At 52.0% G+C, this 19,338-nt stretch overlaps 3 protein-coding genes across 3 annotated transcripts; all 3 read left to right on the top strand.

The window, feature by feature from the left end:
* Nucleotides 1-93: 93 nt before the first annotated feature.
* Nucleotides 94-1,419, top strand: OSH6_1 (Oxysterol-binding protein OBPa; the record flags this gene model as incomplete). The annotated part of the gene is made up of 5 exons (XM_062882718.1): nt 94-161; nt 236-485; nt 535-848; nt 902-1,164; nt 1,196-1,419. 5 exons carry the CDS (start codon nt 94-96, stop codon nt 1,417-1,419), a joined length of 1,119 nt encoding a protein of 372 aa, XP_062747551.1.
* Nucleotides 1,420-9,834: 8,415 nt separating this feature from the next.
* QC762_0000020 (uncharacterized protein) lies at nt 9,835-12,352 on the top strand. The gene is made up of 5 exons (XM_062882717.1): nt 9,835-10,451; nt 10,512-10,748; nt 10,805-11,570; nt 11,640-11,786; nt 11,856-12,352. The coding sequence occupies exons 1-2, from the start codon at nt 10,382-10,384 to the stop codon at nt 10,688-10,690; spliced, it is 249 nt and encodes an 82-aa protein (XP_062747550.1). The 5' UTR covers nt 9,835-10,381; the 3' UTR covers nt 10,691-10,748; nt 10,805-11,570; nt 11,640-11,786; nt 11,856-12,352.
* A 2,723-nt stretch (nt 12,353-15,075) lies between these two features.
* On the top strand, nt 15,076-17,483 carry QC762_0000010 (uncharacterized protein; the record flags this gene model as incomplete). Its single annotated transcript, XM_062882716.1, has 2 exons — nt 15,076-15,170; nt 15,258-17,483. 2 exons carry the CDS (start codon nt 15,076-15,078, stop codon nt 15,439-15,441), a joined length of 279 nt encoding a protein of 92 aa, XP_062747549.1. The 3' UTR covers nt 15,442-17,483.
* Nucleotides 17,484-19,338: the final 1,855 nt, after the last annotated feature.

The following is a 19,338-nucleotide window of genomic DNA, read 5'->3' as shown; positions in this document are numbered from 1 at the left end:
AGTCGAGCTACTTTTATATGGTACCTGGTCACCACATTCGGGTGGATGGGACGCTAAAACCCAGGAGCAAATTCCTGCAACTCCGCCGCTAGCATGATGGAAGGCATTGCTATCTTGACCCTCCAAAATCGCGGCAAGGATCCTACCAAGGGAGAAAGATAGTAAGCATATGCACCCTATGTTCCGGCACTGCTGCAGCTTCGCACAAATGCACTAACACAATTCGACTATTTAGCATCCTCACCCAGCCGAACATGTACGCAAGAGGTATTCTCTTTGGTAAAATGAAATATGAGCTGGGAGATCACAGTTATGTGAGATGTCCAGAGACCGGCCTTGTTGCCGACATTGAGTTCAAAACCAAGGGCTGGGTCAGCGGCACGTATAATGCCATTGGTGGAACGGTGAAAAATGAGGAAACGGGCGAGGTGCTCTATGAGCTTTCAGGACTGTGGAGCGAAGAGATGTTTCTCAGAAACGTCAAGGTACGTGATTTTGAGCGCCGCTATGATGCACAATGCTAAAATCCTATAGACTGGCCACAAGGAGATGTTCTTCAACGCCACGAAGTCAAAGCATAGTCCCCCTCTGAGCCGACCGCTTGAGGAACAAGAAGAACGAGAATCTCAAAGGTTGTGGGCTAAGACTGCCCAAGCAGTCAAAGAACGTAACCATGAGCTGGCAACCGACGAAAAGACGAAAATCGAGGAGACCCAGCGCGAAGAGGCTGCTTTGAGAGCAAATGAGGGTGTCGAATGGCACCCCAGACTGTTTAGGAGAGTTAGAGGCGGTCCTGGCGGATCCGAGGAAGGCGAGGAAGATCTCGAGTGGATTATCAATGCTCAAATGTTTGACGCCATCGTCGGTCAATTTGAGGGCACAAGCTAACAACTGTGTACAGAGACGGAAAGACACCAGAGAAGCAGGCAGCTCAGATCATGGCCATCTATCCAATCATCCCAGGCCAAAAATGTGAGAAAAGGATCGTGATACCACCAAGAGCATCATTTTCTGAGCCACGCCCTCAGACAGCCCACAGCAATGACAGCAATCTCATCAATCTCAACAATGACGGACCATCAGCCGATGACAGCAGAGCACCGGCCCTGACCCCGACCCTACCAACCAAGATTTCGGAAGATTCTATGTCCACGAAAGCAAGCAGTGTTTCATTGAACAAACTCAAGGGGAGAAGCCTCCCTTGACCCCAACCATCGCAGTACAGCAGAGATTCAGACAATGTTGGCTGCAACAGGCGACAAGGCTAAGGCCGGGCCGCTAATTGACTTCCACGACGACATGAAGAAGGCCTTGCCTGCGAATCCCAAGCGAGCCGACACAGAAGACTCACAAGATGACGTCTTTGTTGACGCCCAGGGTAAAACACTCGGCATCATCATGGGCGTTTTTAAACTGTAGTTTTTCTTTCAAGTCTATAGCATCATGGTCTGGTGGGCATAAGCATACATCATAACAAAAGGAGGATTGGAAATGGTTTTACCAGGTCAATGTCAAAGTGGAGATTGGTGAGTGTAGGCTCTAATCATTTTTCCTTGGTCGATCAACAGTAGACAATGATACCTGGTGGAAACAAAGGAAGGAAAGGAGGGAGGCGCTTTTGGCATTTTGATTCTGGCACATGGGCTCTACCCCGGCCATTCATTCAGTGTGGGGACATTTTTTGTTTTGTTATTTCTGGTTTGGGATCAACTCCTGGGAAATGCAAATCATGAACATTCAGAACTCGTGTGTCTTGTGTGATGTGTGGTTGCCCCTGAGCCGCCTCTGGGTCACTGCGTCAGCCTTTTTCCTTCCTGCTAGTGGCACAGTTTATTTCACACTTCATGAGGAATATAGTCTATAACGTAGCTAAGGGTTAGGAAGTTTACGTTGTGTATTAGTCGTCCATGGTGTCCTTGGTCAAGTCATTCCTTCCCTCAACTCGAGAAAGCCACCATTAGTAACACGCTTAGATACCTACCGCACTTTCCTGGGTTTTGCTTTCAATTCTCCGGCGCCCTTGACCAACCTTTGATTTCAATCTTCTTCTCGCCCTCGCTGCCATCAAGGACAGACCAGCCATCCTGTCATTAAAGAAGCCGTCCAATCTGAATCCTTCGCGCCTCAAGAGTTTTCTGCCAGTTGGCTTCACCCCCGCTTTTCTACGAACCCGTACTGGGAGAGGATTTGCTGACCGTCGGGACAGCATCAACATGGAAAGACATCCGCTGCCGGGGACCCAACCGTTCGATTGAGAGCCCTTGGCGGAGCCAGGGGACGTAGGAACCCGAAAAGTGAGAACCATGGTACCACTCAGGAGTATTCAAGACCCGTCGTCCTGCTTGTCATCCCTTACTGCGGCTTCGTTCAGCCTTGATACCGGTTGATTTGAGGCGCAAGGCGGCATGTCGTTATCATGCCGTTCACTAACAAGATAGGTACCAAACCGGATCTGGAGCCGCCATGATCGACCGTTCACCATCCGTTTTGGTTCATCGCGAGATCGAATCAGGAGGCCCTTGCCAGGTAAGTGGTCTCATTTGGGAGAGATTTTCCCATTGTTCGGATGTAGCATCCGCAATTCTTCAACGTCGCAATGCCTTGGATCACTGCGGGCCATTCTCGCACGAAAGGACTGCTCTTCACCACAGACTCGCAGAATACGGTGGTCACCTATAATGCTACCGCAGCCATGTTCGGAGACAGGTTGGTTCTCTTGTCACTGACGGACAGAAGCCGGCTGGCTCATTCCCTTTCCGGGGCTGCGGAACCGGACCGAAAGTAATACACGACACACCCAATTTGTCCTGCAACAATAAGCCCCAGGATACCACGCAAACCGGACAGTCTTTCCAGTCCTAGATGGCGACAGGTAGCCTCACGAGGCAGCAGCAACAAATGTCCGCGACGAGTAGTGTTCTCGGCCCAACTCTCCACACGTTTGCCTCCCTCCCCACCTGTCAAAGCGTGGGCGCACCCCTTTGTAATACAACACCACGCCATATGGGCTCCGTGTTCACGGACAGGATCGTGAGAACTGGAGTCTCTTGCTGATCATTCGAAACATTCGCCGGGTGGGTTTTTGAACTTGCCTTGCGCAATTTTATCGTTGATCAATCTACGATCTGGCGAGTTACATCCTGGCTCACATGCTTTTCACATGGAGCCCTTTTCGTCGGTCTCAGATGATGAACCCCTCTTCTCAACAGGAGTGCCTGCCCCCTGCTTGGGGTTTCTCTCGGCGTCCACAAGGCCAGTGTCGTCGGACCATGAGCCGAACATCGTTAGGGTAGCTTACCTACCCCATGCCGCAATATCGGCCGTTGACCCTAAGCTAGCGAGCAGCAGCAGTGCCCGTTCTCGGATCCGGAAAGATTGCGGGGCGAAGGGCGTTGGACGGCGTGCTTCATCGCGACGGGGCGCTAGGAGAGGGTTTTCTTTTTGCTTTTTTTTCCGCGCTCGAGGGAACAAGCTTTCTGCTGATGGGGCAGGTGAGGTCGGGTCTGGGAGGCAGGGCATTAACAGGACAAAATGCTAGAGAAGACGAAGTTGACGATAATGATACAGCACGATAGCAAACTCGCCAAGTCTGCGGAGTAAATGTTATCAAGAAGCCGCACATTCTGGTGGTTTTCATCAAACACGAAGTACGTAATACATCAATCGAAAAGAGGCACGGAATCTGCTACCGGTAGCGTGTGTCCGTCCACCAGCGAGCGACTCCACCGATGGGACATCTAGGCGCCGAGAACACACTTCACTGGCTTAACCTTCCCGGCTACAGGACTCACCAACCGATGAATCTCGGGGTCAAGGTTTCGCTGGATTATCGCGACGACGGTACAGGGGCCACACGTGTTTTTTTGCGTCCGTAGTGTCGTCGCGCTCGGTTTTGCTTCTTTCCCCTTTGATATCTGTCACTTTTTTAGCCTCATCGTTGGGAGCAGCAGCGCTCAGACTTTTTTCATTTTGGTGATATTCATCACAGGGGGTCTGTTTTAAGAGAGCGATTGCCTTTTTGGAACGGTTGTTGCTTTTTATCCGGGGTTTTTTTTTTTTGGTTTTTTTTTTTTTGCTTTTTTTGTTGGGAGTTGAGTGTGTTGCTGAAGAATGCCAATGTTGTATTGCATGTTGAACTTGCTAAACTGAAGAGGGAGTTTGATGTACCCCTTGCAGAATACATATGCGATAACACCGCGAGGCATATCATACATGGTCGGCTGATCGGCTCTTCTTTTCGGGGGTGATGGGGAGGAAGGGGTTGGGGTTGTTGATCACTGCTGGGCTGTGTAATGGAGGGTTGTGGTGATGATGTTGTTGTCGGTTGCAACGACACATCTTGAGAGTTGGGATGAAGGTGAGACTTCCTGGGCAGACTTGCTACAGAGGGCGAAACAGAACCGATGGAGGGTGTGCAACACTACACCAAGCCACCCACCACGAGCCACCGAACATCACGTTGTAGTAAAGTGACGACGATGGTGTTTATCTCGAGCAAAGGTTCGAAACACGGTGGGGAAACCTACCCGGCAGTAGAGGCATACCGAGCGAATGTCTCTGCCGAAACTGGGAAACGAAGGACATCAGCATACATACAGTAGATGCAACGGTGACGGAGACATGCATCGTTACTGCAGCGGAAACAGGCCCGGGAGAAGACGCAAAAGCTACACGAAACAAAAGTGAAGCTTGAGAACCCTACCCGGCTAAGTATCATGATCAACATCAAACTGCAGACTTACCCTCCGGGGACAAAGAAGGAGGAAACAGGCGCGGCATTCCGGGGAAGCGATACATTACCAAGATCTTTTTTTTTTTGAAGAGCCTCCTGGCATGATGATGTCTGTGTGTTTGTTCTGCTCTCCCTTCCAGTCTGTGTGTCGGGTTGTTCCAGTCTGTGCGCAAAAGATTGTTCTTCTTCAGGCTATATTCATCTGGGAATACGACTGTGATGAATGGGGTTGTCACTTGCATGGGTGAGTTAGAATATCTCGAGAGTTTTCTGTCGTTGATACTTATCTTTGGCGGCGAATGAGTTGCGGTGGTCTCGTTAATGATGAATTTCGGGAGCGTTTCTATGTCGTATAGATGAGATGGTGTGAGGAGTCTGAAAAAAAATAGGGGAATTCAACTGTGATGTATTGGGGTTTATTATGATTTAACGCTGTTTAAGTTGACTGATCGAAGAGGTCTTAGGATGACTTGAGATTGATCAACCTACCTCATGGTCAACAAGTCCCCATCATCCCATAGCCAAACCTAAACACCATACATACCAGCAGTTCGCTTGGGAAAACCCACCCGGATTTCTATAGTTCCCTCTCAGGCGTCTGACCTATATTAACCCAACCAAACTTTCTCTCTTTTCCCTTACCGTAATCGCCTCCACTGACAAGACACTACCAAATGCAACTACCAAACCTGCAATGCAGTGTTCCTGTCGGTTCCTGCATCAGCTCCAACTGCAAGTTTTCAATAGAAAAAAACCCACCACCACCGTCCCATCGTCTCACCGTATGTAGTGCTGAGTTGAAGTGCCATGCATCACCCATGCCGTCGTAACCGTCACTGTCGTTGGTGTTTTTTGTTTTCAGGGGTCTCAACGCAACCCAAGCTCCCACGCACTGTAACCAAACACTGTGTCGTATGAACCATGCAAAAAGAAAAAAAAGACTTCTGTGCCCCTCATATGGTTCATGATGACAAGCGCACCAACGGTCTGTTTGACGTTTATTGTCCCCAAGACATAAACCGGACGATCGGAATTACACCACCTTCATTCACCGCGGAGGACTATCATCACCTCACCACCGTTGAGCAAAATGCAACAGTGGGAATCGTGATAAGATATGGCTTGAGCCGATGATAGTGGCGTTTTTTTGGAACCTGTGAAAATAATAAAAAAAGAGAATGTCGCGAGTGGCTTGCTGCTGCTGTTAGCTGACCTTCCTAATGAGGTAGGTGAACCAATGAGTCGGACTCTCCTCGGCCCCTCCCCTCCACCTGTCACCACCAACAAGAATCGCATTTTTCCCCTCAAAAAAGTTGACCGAGCCACGGTCATTGTCAGCGACCCACCAAAGGCGCATCAAAATTCTTGGGGTCGGGGAGGACAGCGGGGTTTTGCTCTGAACAAGTTAGCTGCCGTCCAGCCCTGGCTCTTGGTCTTTGAACAAGTTGAATTCTAGAACCTCACCTAGAAAATGATGGCACTTATCCACACCCAGATTCGTCAAGGTGCATCGCCTTACATCGGGGGCGCAGGCGTGGTGTGGCTAGCTGTGAGGGGCTTGCGAGGAGGAAAACAATATTTTGACATTTAGACCGAGGTTTGGGGGAGCACATGTTGTGATGAGAATATTGTGGACGGTGAATGTGAAGATTGCCCAGAGTTTGGCCTCGGGGACCAAGAATCAACAATATGCAGGCAGCTGCTTTGGAGGTGGCTGTATGAATGAGAGGGAATTATTGCTCGGTCAAGGAGGCTCGGGGAGGGCGTGAGAGCATGAGGGCGTCAATTCAGGAGGCGGGCTAAAACCGCCTGTCGATGAGTCCGGCCCGCCCTGGCCCGTTCGGAATGGCCTCGTATGTTGAAGGTGACTGATTTTTGGGGTTTGGTTGGGTGCGCAACTGCCGTTTCCAATCGCCACAGACTTGTGGTTCTGGTGCTGAGGATCACGAGTGGTTCGTACCATAATATGCAGGCACCGCCTTGTCTTCACTGCTCGGTAGTTGGTCCTCGCCGTCAACCTAAACGGCCAGGTCTGCTAGAAAAGTATGAAGTGCATCTTTGACTTTCATGCCGATTTGTATCGCCCAACAACGGTGTTTGCTTCATTTGGACAAGGCATTTTGGCCTCACGAAGCCCACAAATTAGGTACCGAGCGGTTGGGACCTGACTGCACTATGTATGTTGGATGTCAGAAGGTCTTGGGGATATGCCGTCTTGTAACATCCAGCAGCCTTTGCCGGGCCGATGGCCACGCCCCACGGTAACCTTTTCATAGTGTGACATCAGCTTTGGGGTGAAACGAACAGAAGTTGTTGTGAAACTGATGACGAGAGTGATAATCGGCGTCGTGGTAAGGTAGGTAGTCTCAAAAAATGAAAACGTGGTTTCGTTCGGCTGGTATTGTACGCGCCGTGGCTCAAGTCCCATGACTTCTGAGCTTTCAGGGCGACCTGTGGGGAACCGGGGAAGGGCCATGCTGGCGGGACGGCAAATCCTGTGATGATTGGGACAGTTCTGCTGGGTGGTCTCTGTGACAGAGGCGGGCAGAACCGGCCTATGGGAGGATGTTGCCCTCCGTGTATGTGGTCCATGATCTGGCTGAATAGCCGACAACGTCATTTTTAAGTTTGGTGCTTGTTGGCCGTTGAACCTGACGAACACACGATGATAATGTCTTGAGAAGGCTTGGCTGGGTTGTTGGCGTCAACGGTCGCCTGCGATTGAGGGTTGGCCATGCCCTGCACGAATGTTGAATTGCCCTGATCTATCCTCGAGTCTAGACTTCCTAAAGCACTATCGAGTGCCCTTTTATCGCCTCGAAGGAACAGACATAATTTCGGGAGAATGCAATGCTGGGGTTGAGGGCTGTGTGAAGACAGGACTTCAGGACACACCTGGGGAAGCGAGTAAATCAGCCAATCCCATTTGCGTACAGGTTAGGAAATGGTGGTGTGGACTACCCGCAACGGACCACACCCTCTCGTGCGGACATGATGCGATTCCAGCCCAACAAAAAATGCAAGTAAGATCTGCGAAATGCTGAGACGGAAACCAGTCGGTGGGATTTCTGGACATAATGTGGCCTATGAAATGCGCTCTCTGCCGTCTTGTCAGCCGTTTACCAGCTTCGTCGTTATTGGGGTCCTGGGGACAGAAAACCGGGTCATCATCTTGAGGATAAAACAAGAAGAGCTCCTGAATGGTGCAATCGCCAAGTTCTTCAGGCCAGTCAAGAAGTTGAATACTGTAGATTTCTGCCCGGCAGGCATAGCCGAACTGTCTGAGCGCAATAGCGACTGCCCGGATTGGTCAAGAGTGATCTTTTTGAAATTTCACAGTGTGCATGAATCAGACGCACCCTGTTCTTCCAATGCCTACAACACTTTCTCAGCCAAGACGCGATGGTTATGGACGTCTCGTGGCAGTCCAGGTTCAGCGGCGACTTTCTCTCCGCTGGGGAGGGTTCACGATGAAAAAAGCAACTCTCCCGGCTAACGGATCATCAACCAAAGTTGCTTCTGTCCCGATGTCAGAATTGCAACAGTCCGGCACGTCTGGGTTTGGTTGTATAGCTGATGCTGACGGTGCCTGAATTTCACTCTGTTGTTAATCAAAAGCCGCATAATGAAATTACACTGAAGCTATTCTCAGAAAATGCAGTATTGAGAGGGTTTGGAACAATGGAAGCGAAGGTCTTGAGCATTCTTGGCTGTCGAACGGTGGTGCGTGTCGCTTCCAGCCGCCCATGGCACCTGCATGAACGACGATTTCGTGCAGAACAAGCCAACACGAGGTCCGTTAGGGCTTCACCGACGGCTGTCACGGTGAAGACCTTTTGCAGAAGTGAGGATGTTTCCGCCTCCCGCGAGAATAAAAAGATGCGGCGCAGTCCCCGTATGTACAACATGAGACGGGATCGTGGCGTAAATGTGGTTGGTAGATTTGTAGAAACCAACTCCCGTCCTCTACAAAGACTGACTGTAAGCACCGAACTCTTTATATGCCGGCTGTCGGTACGGAATGGGGCGTCTGCGACTGCCCAGTCCTGGGGCCATCACGACTGATGCGGATTGGGTACACAGAATGCGCAGCCTCTGGCTTCCTGAGCGCGTCAGTGGCACAATGAAGGGACTTTTTGGACCTTGGGTGGATCGGAGAGGTCCGATACGTTGCTCACCGCGGGGAAGGATCGATTCACTCCACCCGGCCACCGACAGTAAAACGGCGAGGATGGAGCTGTTTCTCACGCCCAATCCGCAATATATTTCGCTCCCACACCCTGATCTCAAGATATGCAGTTGGCAGTTTTGACAGAGAAAGCCAAGCGTTGAAGTGCGAGACTTGGCTGGGAGATGATTGAGACATCTCGAGTTTGTTCAACCTGACTTTCAGCCCCGCAACGGTCGTGGGCTTCAGTCATCGGCGCTGGCAGTCAACGGCCTCCTCGGCTGAATCTGAGGTCATCAGCCACTGGGGCAGCGATCGTACAGCGAGGTGTCATGGTTATCATGTATTATATGTCCCGTCTTCGGCTCATACTGCACTCGTCTCTCAATTAGTTCTTTTCTCTGGCCTCTTTTACCACAACACGTATTCCGTTGTCCTGTCTCTATTCATGGAGAGCTCTTCCCATGCTTAATTGGGCAACTGTGGGAAGCGGAATGGAAGAGGGAGGAGATCGACCCCTGCCATCAGCCCCTGTCCAGAATGCGGGTCGGCTGGGTATCCAGGCAGCCAGGGACATGGCTATGGCTTGACTTCGAAGCAGCCGGTCCTTTTCTGCACGCCCATACGCCCAGGCTTTGCCCCTGGCTAATACACTAATCCACACCCTCCCCTCTCGGCCCCTCCATCGCAACTGGACCCTCCTCCCCGGTCATCCACGAAAAACCCTCGTCCTCCCCCCAATGAGAGGCCGTGCTTTTCGAGATGCCACTTCGGGGCAGATGCACCTTTGACGGGCGGCAGGGCGATGACCCTCGATCAGCTTCATGGACAACGCCCCGCTAGTCACGGCGGCCAACCTGGCGAGAGGTCACCCTCTCGTGTGGACTTCCAGACTCTTGCTGCGTCTCGATGCTACCCAAGACCCAGGCGCACATCTCGACACCGGGAGACCAGGAGAACTGCTCGTCCCCAATATACATATGTCCCACACCCCGACGCGACCCGGCCAGTCACCTTGCTCTCTGGTGACTTTCTCTTCTCTTTTCCCCTTCTTTGCCCACCCCAACGAACAATCAGCACCCAGTTCAGACCACGTTGGGCCCTTACAATCTTGCCGTGGTACTTCCTTGCGCCACGTTCCACCTTGATCTGTTTTACCGAGACCGACGTCCTCGTACCGCCATATAGCAACCGAACCGAAAACATTTTGGGACTGGATTCCGAGCTCGAATGGATTCTTAGATCTGCATCCGCACGCCCATATCACCATAGCTTCCACCGGACTCACGTGGCCGAATAGTCGACTGGAGGATTCGACTTGTGCTGGAATCGAAACTAGGAATCCCAGTCTGGAGGTTGAACGATCGACACCTCATATCATCCCGGCCATCTGGATCGGGGATATTGACTGAAAGTGGGTGGATTGGATTGTGGAATACGTGGAGTACCGACAACGTCGGTCATTCAGAAGAGACGCCAAGATGTCGAACGGAACAGAGGTTGAATGTCAAAGCCATTCTTTGAACGTCGCGGGTTTTGATAATGGCGGCTGTAAGTCACGGCTTTGTCCTCGGTGGACTTGCTGACGTTGCTAATCTCGTGCCTGTGCAGTTATTGAGGGCAGGTGTTGCCAGCCATACTTTGACGCAACGTGCTGCTTACCGTGCCCCATGACATGGGCCTACCCAGACACCTTCGGAACGATGAGTGAAGCGGCCAACTGGGTGTCGGTCGTGAAACCTGAGATTGGCTGCGTCTTCCTCCTGCTCTTTGGCTGTGCTGCCGGTTAGAAAAGACTTTCAGCATTATCTCAGTATCTCCTGACAGCAGTGGTGTTTATGAATATGGGTCGGCCGCTGTTGCAAGCTGATTTTGGGTCAATATGCTGATGACCTTGATAACTGGGTTCGTTATCCTCTGGCCCAGCCCGAACAATGTTTCGACGCAATTACACCCAACTCGATGAAGACGAGCTCAGTCTGCGCGGCATCCGGCATGTTTATTATCCTGGGAGGATGGGCAGGTGTACTGGGTCTTCTTGCGCGCTCTCCTGCACCTTCAGATTTGCTGGCAGCTTGTTGTGGGGACGCAACTTTGTAATGGTTTGCTCAGGTTGTCGGCTGGGGCCTCCCTGGTGCGGGCGTTGTTCTCGCCTTCCTCTTGAGCGGTGTGTCGTTCCGATTCGGACAGACCTGCCATATCAACCACAAGAACAGTCTTGCCGATCTCTGGATCCCGCTTCTGGTCTTCTCCGGCCTGACAATTATCATTCAGTTCGCGACATTCGGCTACTGCATCAAGTTTACCTCGCATCGTTGGCCGATAACAGCGCGCTTCGACCGAGGCTCCAACATGCCATCCTACACCAACAGCATCCGGACCATGACTCCCAAAGCAGGCCTATCGTCGCGTACGCCGCGTGATTGCGCTGCAGTGGAAGGCTATCGCTATCGTCTTGATCATCATCGCCGATGTCATTTTTCTTTTCCGTCGTTTTTCGTTTTCCAAGACAACACTGTCGAGGCTGTCAGAATGACAGCACCATTGCTCGTCCTTGGGCTCTCTGCTTGCTTGATAACGGTGGGATAAGGGCCCCTGCCTGGAGCTTGCAAAGTGCCCCTGGTCAGTCAATATGCCTTAACTGTTGGCGCTGTTCTTTTCCTTCTCAGGGTAAATTTCCTAACCACCTGTTTGTCGCACAGGGTCACACTTTTTACTAATACGGGTTTTGTTCTTTAGATGAACGGCATTTAGCTTTGTCTCCTCCTCAGCCGCTGGTCCGCTGATTACGGGCTGGCGTGATTTGTTGATCTCTTCCCCTAGCCCGGGCAAGCAAGAGAGTTTGTTTCAGTCGATGCGCAGCTCGACGACCTGAAAAAGATACACGTTCGTACGGAGGATGCTATCCAGGACGATTCCGGAAGGTCATGGAACAATCAGTAACACCCCTCGTAGTGACTCCGATCTCCCCCACGCTGGCCAGATCAGGAATGGGGAATTACCATGCACAGCCATAACAAGACCCCGAGGCGGCCGTCGCACCATCGACTTTTTTCGGTCAAACGCAGAGATATCACACGCCAGCGGGTCATTCTCTCGCCACGCCCACCACAACAACCGCAGCAAGCGACGGTGACTTGGGATCCACAGAGACATATGCTCGGGGGACAATCACCAGGGTCTATTCCCAAGACGGCAACCCAAACAACTATGTCAACCCACTGGGCATGAACAGGTTATGAGGATGATGACGAACGCAACGCCAAAAAAAAAACCAATCATAAAAAATATATTCTTGACCTTACTTAATACTCAAAAACTAAAAGGAGGGAGGGGTTGGGAAATGAAGGATGCCGGGGTTCAATTCACTACATATTTTGCTTTTAATCCTTATTGCGGACATATACGCGTGCCAGAACCGCCATTTTTGCATCAATTATTGTACAATACATCACGACATCTGAACTTGAGGATATCGCCATCATCATCATTATCAGAACCTCGTGCTATCACGTAGACAAGAACTGGGTGTGCTACGCTGTTTCTTGAAAAACAACGCTCCTATCATGAAAGGTAATGCTGTTTGCGGGGGAAATCCTGGAAAGAGGTGCGCCAAGAATGCCAAAACGGCTGCTTGCGCTTTGAGCTGCTGCAGCCCTGTCAGCTGTGGGCCTGGTGGGTGGGCGCCGGTGCGGGCAACTCCGCCTGACAGTTTGAAAGTGGCTGCTGGACGGGAAAACCCTGCCGTGTCGAGAGACCCTGCAGCTTGTGAATGGACCATCCAGCTCCCTCCACGATCGTCGCTTGTGTCGTGGCCTCCTCCCCTCGAGAGGCCAGCGACAGCCTTCCCGGTTCTCGCTCAGCGCGGGCCTCGCCTTCAGAAACAGCTTCCCCCACTTTTCTGATCTTGCTTCGTTCGATTCTGGCGACGAACCTGACTTGTGTGCTGAGATTCCCAACTCCCAGGGCATCCGCGTCGGCTGCTTATAAACTTGGTCCAACAGCCGCACTCTACATTGTTTTGGTTGTTTTGCCTTGTTTGGGATATTATGGCGTATTCAAACATCACAAGAGGCTGATATTCGACTAATACCATTGGGCAACAAGACATTCAACTCGGCACTTACCGCGCTGTATATGCATACCTACGGTCCCTCCCCATCCGAGCGGCAGCGCAGACCTGAACACGTAAATTTACACCATTGACTTCTTTGGATCAATTGCTTACACAGCTTACTCACCTCACTCCAACCGCAGCAAATCACGACAGCTACCAACAACAACAACAACAGCAGCCACTTCAAAGCCCTCCCTTCTTCCCCTTCCACTGATTCCGCCTCCAAACCAACGCCGAATCCTCATGTCCCCGACCGCCACCAATGTTTCTCACACTATTATCCATCCTCATCCTGGGGACATACTTCTTCCACCTCTGGCGCGCCGAAGCCGCCCTCGCCATCCCTGGACACCCTCCCCCGACGCCCGTCTGTTCAGCCAACGACCCCTCCCCGCACCCATCGAAGCTTCGTTCTTGTCTTCTTCTACCACCACCGCCTCAAAAGAAACCGAGTCCCAACCACTATCAAACTATGCCCTCCCCTCAAAAACCCAAAGGCCGCAACATTGTCGACCAAAACGGCAAAGCGATTCAAGCTGTCGAGCGTGAACTGGTACGGCGCCTCGGATCATTGTTCATCCCCGGCGGGCTGGACATTCAACACCGCAAAAGCAATAGCAAAACAATCAAAAGGCTGGGGTTCAATTCTGTCCGGATGCCCTACAGCGACGGATGGTTGTCAAGAACCCGACTATTTTGCCGCACCTGCTGGCTAAAATCCGGACTTGATGGAAAAGGGGCGCTGGACGTGTTTGTGGCTTGTGTGGAGGCGCTGACGGAAGGGATCGCGGTGATTGTGAATGATCACATTACGACTGCGACTTGGTGCTGCGGGGCGGATCCTTTGCGATGCCAGCTGGAGCAATGATTGGTTGCCGGGGTGGTTTGCAAGGTGAGGCAGACGGAAGGATTGGATTCGGAACACTGGGGAGACGGTGATGGGGAGTTGGCGGGGAATGAGCTGGTGATTGGGAGCGGATCTGAGGAATGAGGTTAGGGGTTTGGGGACTATGCCTTGGGATCGGTGGGCTAGTGCGGCGGAAAAGGCGGGGAACAGACTGCTGAAAATGAAGAAAAGGAGTGGTTGATTATTGTTGGGGAACGGAGCGGGAATGATTTGGGGGGCGGACTAGGCCGGTGAGGTTGGAGGTGGAGGATGGGGTGGTGTATTCGGCACATGTGTGTATTGGGGCGGGTGGGGGAGCCTTGAAGGGGAGGTACTCCCAGAGAACGTACCCGAGTTTTGTTGCGTCTATGAGGGAGCAGTGGGGGTATTTGGTCGAGGGGACGTGGCGCCGGTGTGGATTGGGGAGTTTGGGGCGCCGAGTGAGCCCGGGAGGGGGATGCAGGTATTGGGGAGAACGATGAGGGTATCTGAAAAGTATTGATGCCGATTTTTGGGTACTGGGCGATCAACCCGGGAAGCCAAAGACGATGAGAAGGAGACGTATTGCCTTGTAAGAGGATGACTGGGTGACGCCGGTACTGGATTACAGGATGAAGGATATGACGGAGTTGATGAGGATTGGGCATGAGTAGAGAAGTTGGAATTCCTACATAAGCATTGGGTTAGGAGTTGGGGAAGGTATAAAATTGGTTATGGCGCTTTGTATATGTGTATTGGCGTTGAAGCAGATTTGACTTGGCATGGGGTGTTTGCTTTGAGTTTCTGGAGATGTGGTTGATACCATTGGCAGCGTTAGATTGGTTATATAGAGGCGCGTTATGGATGTATGTGATGGGATTTTTATCAAACTGCTTGTGTCTCTGTTTGAGGGTGTGTAAGCATCACAGTGTGTGTTTGTGTCCATCAAGGTATGGATAGCTGGCCCGCAGTGACGTATCTCTGATTAGTAGCTCCCTAAGCTGCAACGCTTATCGATAGCGTTACTGGCACTGACCTCCCACGCTCCCCCTCCCGCCTGCGAGCCGCCGATCCAGAGCTCCTGCAACGATCAAACATACCTATTGCGCTTACCACAGTTTTGAGCTTTCTGACTTTTTTCTCTCTCTGGCCGTATTGGAGTCTCCTTCAGCTATGTCCACGCACCAACCCCGATGTTCTCATCTTCTTCCAAGGACATGATGAACGCCGCCGAAGGAACCGAGCAACCAACAGAGGCGGGGTACGAGGAAGTCTACGTCCACCCGGTGTGCCATGTCCAGACTCCGGAGAACAGGGTGAGCCTCGAAGCTCGGATTGATCACCAGCTCGAATATATTTGCTGATGGGCATTTAGTTTGGACCTGGTATCCGTGAGTTTCACGGCCCATGTGGACATGCTCAACACGGCGGCTGTCGGGGACGATTTCGATTTCGACGAAGACGACGCAGACAGCGCGGACGATGATTACCCCGATGACGAGGACGAATACGAGTCGGATAATGCCAATCCCCCGGCACCGGTTGGTTGCCTTCGGTGATCGGGATGTCTGCGAACGAGTTGATGACATGATGGGCCCGGTCAGGCCTTGGGGCTGGGGCTGGCGGACGCAAATGAGGGCAGGAACAACGTCAAATACGCCTTCGTTTCCTCACTGCTCTAGCGGGCGGTGTAATTTGACGGCCCTGTCACAGCGATACAACCTCTACTTTGCGGCCTATCAAGACAAGATATGCGTGTATCAGCCGCAGCGAGCACCACGAATTCTACCGCCGCCATGTCTGATTCTTCACCCGGCCACCACAAAGCTCGCGGCTTTGTATCCCGGAGAGCTCGACAGGAGGTTTTCTCACCAAATCAATAACATGATTGTAGGGAATCTGGGAACCTGGAGATCGTCCTGTTTGCGTGCGACGACAGCGCGACATTGGAGCCTACTATACACACACGTTGGTGCACTGGATCAAGACGTACCCCAAGCAGGACGGGGCTGGGCCTTTTTCTCGATCTACCCCAAAACCCAGGATGTTCTTTCACGAGAACGTTACCCTTTTCGGCGTGGGGTCTAGCTATTCATCAGCAGTCTCGCCTGATTGCGGTTGGATCCAACAGACACGAGGTCACTGTGTTTGCGTTTGCTCTCCCTCGTCAGGACCAGGAGGATGACGCTTTTGAGCTCGACGAGTCGCCCGAGTTGTGGACGGGACAAACCGCCTTGCAGCTTCAGAAGCATTTCCAATCGAGGACGAGGACGTGGAAGATTACTTTGCCGCTTGGCATCAGTGGCCACAACATACCCAGCGTGTCTTTTCTTGACGACGAGCATGGCAATGCGGACAAGATAGCCGCTATTGACATTTGGGGGGTGGTGTGGCTACTTGACATTTAAAAGTGGAACCGGGCCGGTTGTCATACCAGCCACCTCAGGGAAGCACACAGGTACCTTCGGGGATGGTGTGTCATGATTCTTCCTGGCAGTGCCTTCAAACCGACAAAAAGTGCCCGCGAAACATTGGGAGTGACTGCAAAAGGAGATTCTCAGCCCAAAGCCAATGTTCTGGACATCACGTGTGGGCTGTACCGTCAAAAGGACCTTGCCGTCAATGTGGGCGACATGATCAGAAAACAGGCCTTACGCCAACTCTACCGTTTACGAAAAGCTGCATAATCTAGCTGCCGGCGGTTGTCCCTCTCCTTCTGAAGAGGGCAGCTCATCTTTGTCAGTGAATGGGAAAGCGTGAGCGGGGACTCGGACTCGGATAACGACGACAGCCTCATTCCGAGCATGGCACTCAACCCTCCCTATGGGCAATGCGGCGTCGACCACGCGTTGGGGGCTCTTAACAGGTCGGTAAACTCAGGGGTCCTCGGCGATCAAAGATTTATTCGACGAGGTTCAGCTACGCCGAAATCGTCCCGATGTCAGGAGAGACTCGGACCCGGGGAAACCACCGCTGACACCAATCGGTGTCCAGGATTTGCAACGACAGGCAAAGAGGCGGAACTGGCACGGGTGGACGATTTCAGGGGTGCTTCAAAAAACTATTCTCTGCTGCGCACCTCGGCGGCGGATCTCGAACTTGTTCCCTTTGACAGGACATTGGCGCGGCCGGTGTTCCGAGGCACGTTTGACGTTCCTGGCGCCGGGGCTGGGCCAGCCAGTATGATTTCAGCCAGATACGCTCGGGCGCATTCACATGATGCTCCATGTGCCAGAGTTGTTCCTGGGTGGTGCTTGGGTCTGAAGTGGGAAGGTCGCGCTCGTGACGCTGACGAAGTCAGGCAAGGTGGTGGATGGGGTGCCGCTGCGGAGGGGGTTCAGGGTTGATTGCGTACTCCCTCGCAAGGCGGAGGAGAAGAAGAAGGTCAGGCCGTCGTGCGGGCTGGTGGGGATGCGATTTCGCCTGAGCCGGTGCCGGGTCCGAGGTGAAGGGGCAGCTTGAGCTGTGCCCGGCTGGGATGGTGAGGAGGGGCCGGTGGTGTACCGGTTGATTTTGCATTATGCGGATCACACGATTTTGATGTATGATTTGATGAGGGGGATCCGAAGGAGGAGTTGATGATTTTTAGGGTTAGGGTGGGGGAGGGAGAAGAGAAGAAGATGGGGGGTTAAAAGCGTTGCGTACATACTGGGAGGGGGAGGGGGACACGAAGAGTTTTTTTTTGATACCCGTCATTTATGAGATATGAGATTGAGATTTTTTACTGTTGGCATTTTATGTGTGTATCATAAATGGTGTGTTCGTCAGGCCATTTCAAGAGGGTTGGATTTTTTTGGGTTGTGAGACTGTCTGCCTCGTTAGGAGAGTCGGAAGATGATGGTCACTAGATGGATGACAGTGAGTTGACTGGATTTAGGGGATGGGGGTTTTAATTCAGGGGTGGGCTCACGTGGGGAACGTTTTGCTTTACTTGTAGAGGCTGTGAAATTGTTGCAACAAAACGTTCATAATGAAGAGTGTACCACATGCAAGTTTCTGCAACAGTCGCACTTGCCGTTCTTGTCAAACTTGACCTGTGTACGTGTGTGTGTGTGTGTGTGTTTTGAGATGAGATCCAAAAGGGAAGGAGTTGCCAGGGTGTTATTAAAGTCGCGGTTGCCCGTTATATGTTGGATGGTCTGGTAATTCTATCAACATGCGGGAAATTCACGGAGTAGGAGTTTGGTCGGTCGGTCGTTTAGCTTCCTTTTTCCCGTTTTTGTTTCATCATTCATTGCTCATGTTCGACACTGGGAAAAGGACAAGTTGGGATGATGAGATGAGAGGATAGGTTGATGACGAGTTTGACATTTGTTTGAGGGTACATGTCCACCGACTTTTGAGGGGCTTGGCATTATCAATCACTCGTCGACATTCTCGACCCCCCTTTTCTTCATTCGTTACGGGAGTACAATTTTTTTAATTTTTTATTTTCCCTTCCGTTCGAGGGCACAGGGGGACATTCATTTCTTTGTGACACTTCAAAGAACACCCGCCCGCCAACTCGCCCGCGCCTGTGTGTTTTGATTGTTGTTACAAAAAATGCAACCCGGCCACATCGGGGTACGCCCCTGTGTCGACCACCGACCACGACAGCAACAACAGCAACAACAACAACAACAAACAACAACAATGTCTACGCAATGGACGATCTAGCTGGCAAACCACTCCCTCCCACACCCCGAAACTTTGACCCCCGCGCGTTCAGGATCTACAGGAGGGATGTAGTCACCTTCTCATTGTCGTTTCTGGTGTCGTTGCCGTTGGTGCTGCTGGTGGCGTTGTTTACGGGGATGGCTCCCTGTTTAGGTATCACTCCTCGCCTTCGCCCTCCCCATCAGCCACGAAACCAAACGGTAAGTTTATTGTTCCTGGGGCTGGTGGTGGGGGTGCGAACCGACTTAGTACTGTGCCTCAGTACTTTAATACTGAGGACAGGGGAAATGGGCTGGGCCCAGCTGCTACTGGCAAGCCGGGTTTTTGGCCCAGACGAAGATGTGGGGCGTGGAAGATGGGAAGACGTGGTTTCGAACGAGCCGTGCAGACGCAGGTGCCAGTGCGGGGGTGGGGATGGGAGTGAGAAGGGGGTATCTTTGGGGAGATGGGGGTTTTTGACGCCGTATAGACCAGCTAAGGGGTTTTGGGGTCGAGGAGTGGCCTTTGCCGGAGGGCGGACATTGTGCAGGTTCAGATGTGGTGTCTAGGCATGGGAGTGTTGCGGCTGTTGGGAGCAATGTTGATGGGTTGGGAGGAGGATCAGGGGAGGCAAAGCAGAAGGGGTTCAAGACAGAGTGGTGATCTAGGGTTTTGAATGAGTGGAGGTAGTGAGTTGGGGGCAGGAGATACACTGGTGCCGAAGGAGGCAGAGGTTGTGTATGATTCGGGGGTTTTGCATGCGTACACATGTATGGGGAAGCTGTATAATCCTAACAGCAAGATTATTGTGCGGACGACGG

This window comes from Podospora pseudocomata (genome assembly GCF_035222375.1).
Source record: "Podospora pseudocomata strain CBS 415.72m chromosome 1 map unlocalized CBS415.72m_1, whole genome shotgun sequence".
Classification (NCBI taxonomy): Eukaryota; Fungi; Ascomycota; class Sordariomycetes; order Sordariales; family Podosporaceae; genus Podospora; species Podospora pseudocomata.
Note: the sequence above shows the minus strand (reverse complement) of the source record. Positions and strands in the feature narration are given on the sequence as shown.

Bases quoted from the DNA above. Each gene is read 5' to 3' on its own strand.
- QC762_0000020 (XM_062882717.1), top strand. From the start codon at position 10,382: ATGTCGAACGGAACAGAGGTTGAATGTCAAAGCCATTCTTTGAACGTC. The intron at 10,452-10,511 runs GTAAGTCACGGC...GTGCCTGTGCAG, and splicing joins GGGTTTTGATAATGGCGGCT to TTATTGAGGGCAGGTGTTGC.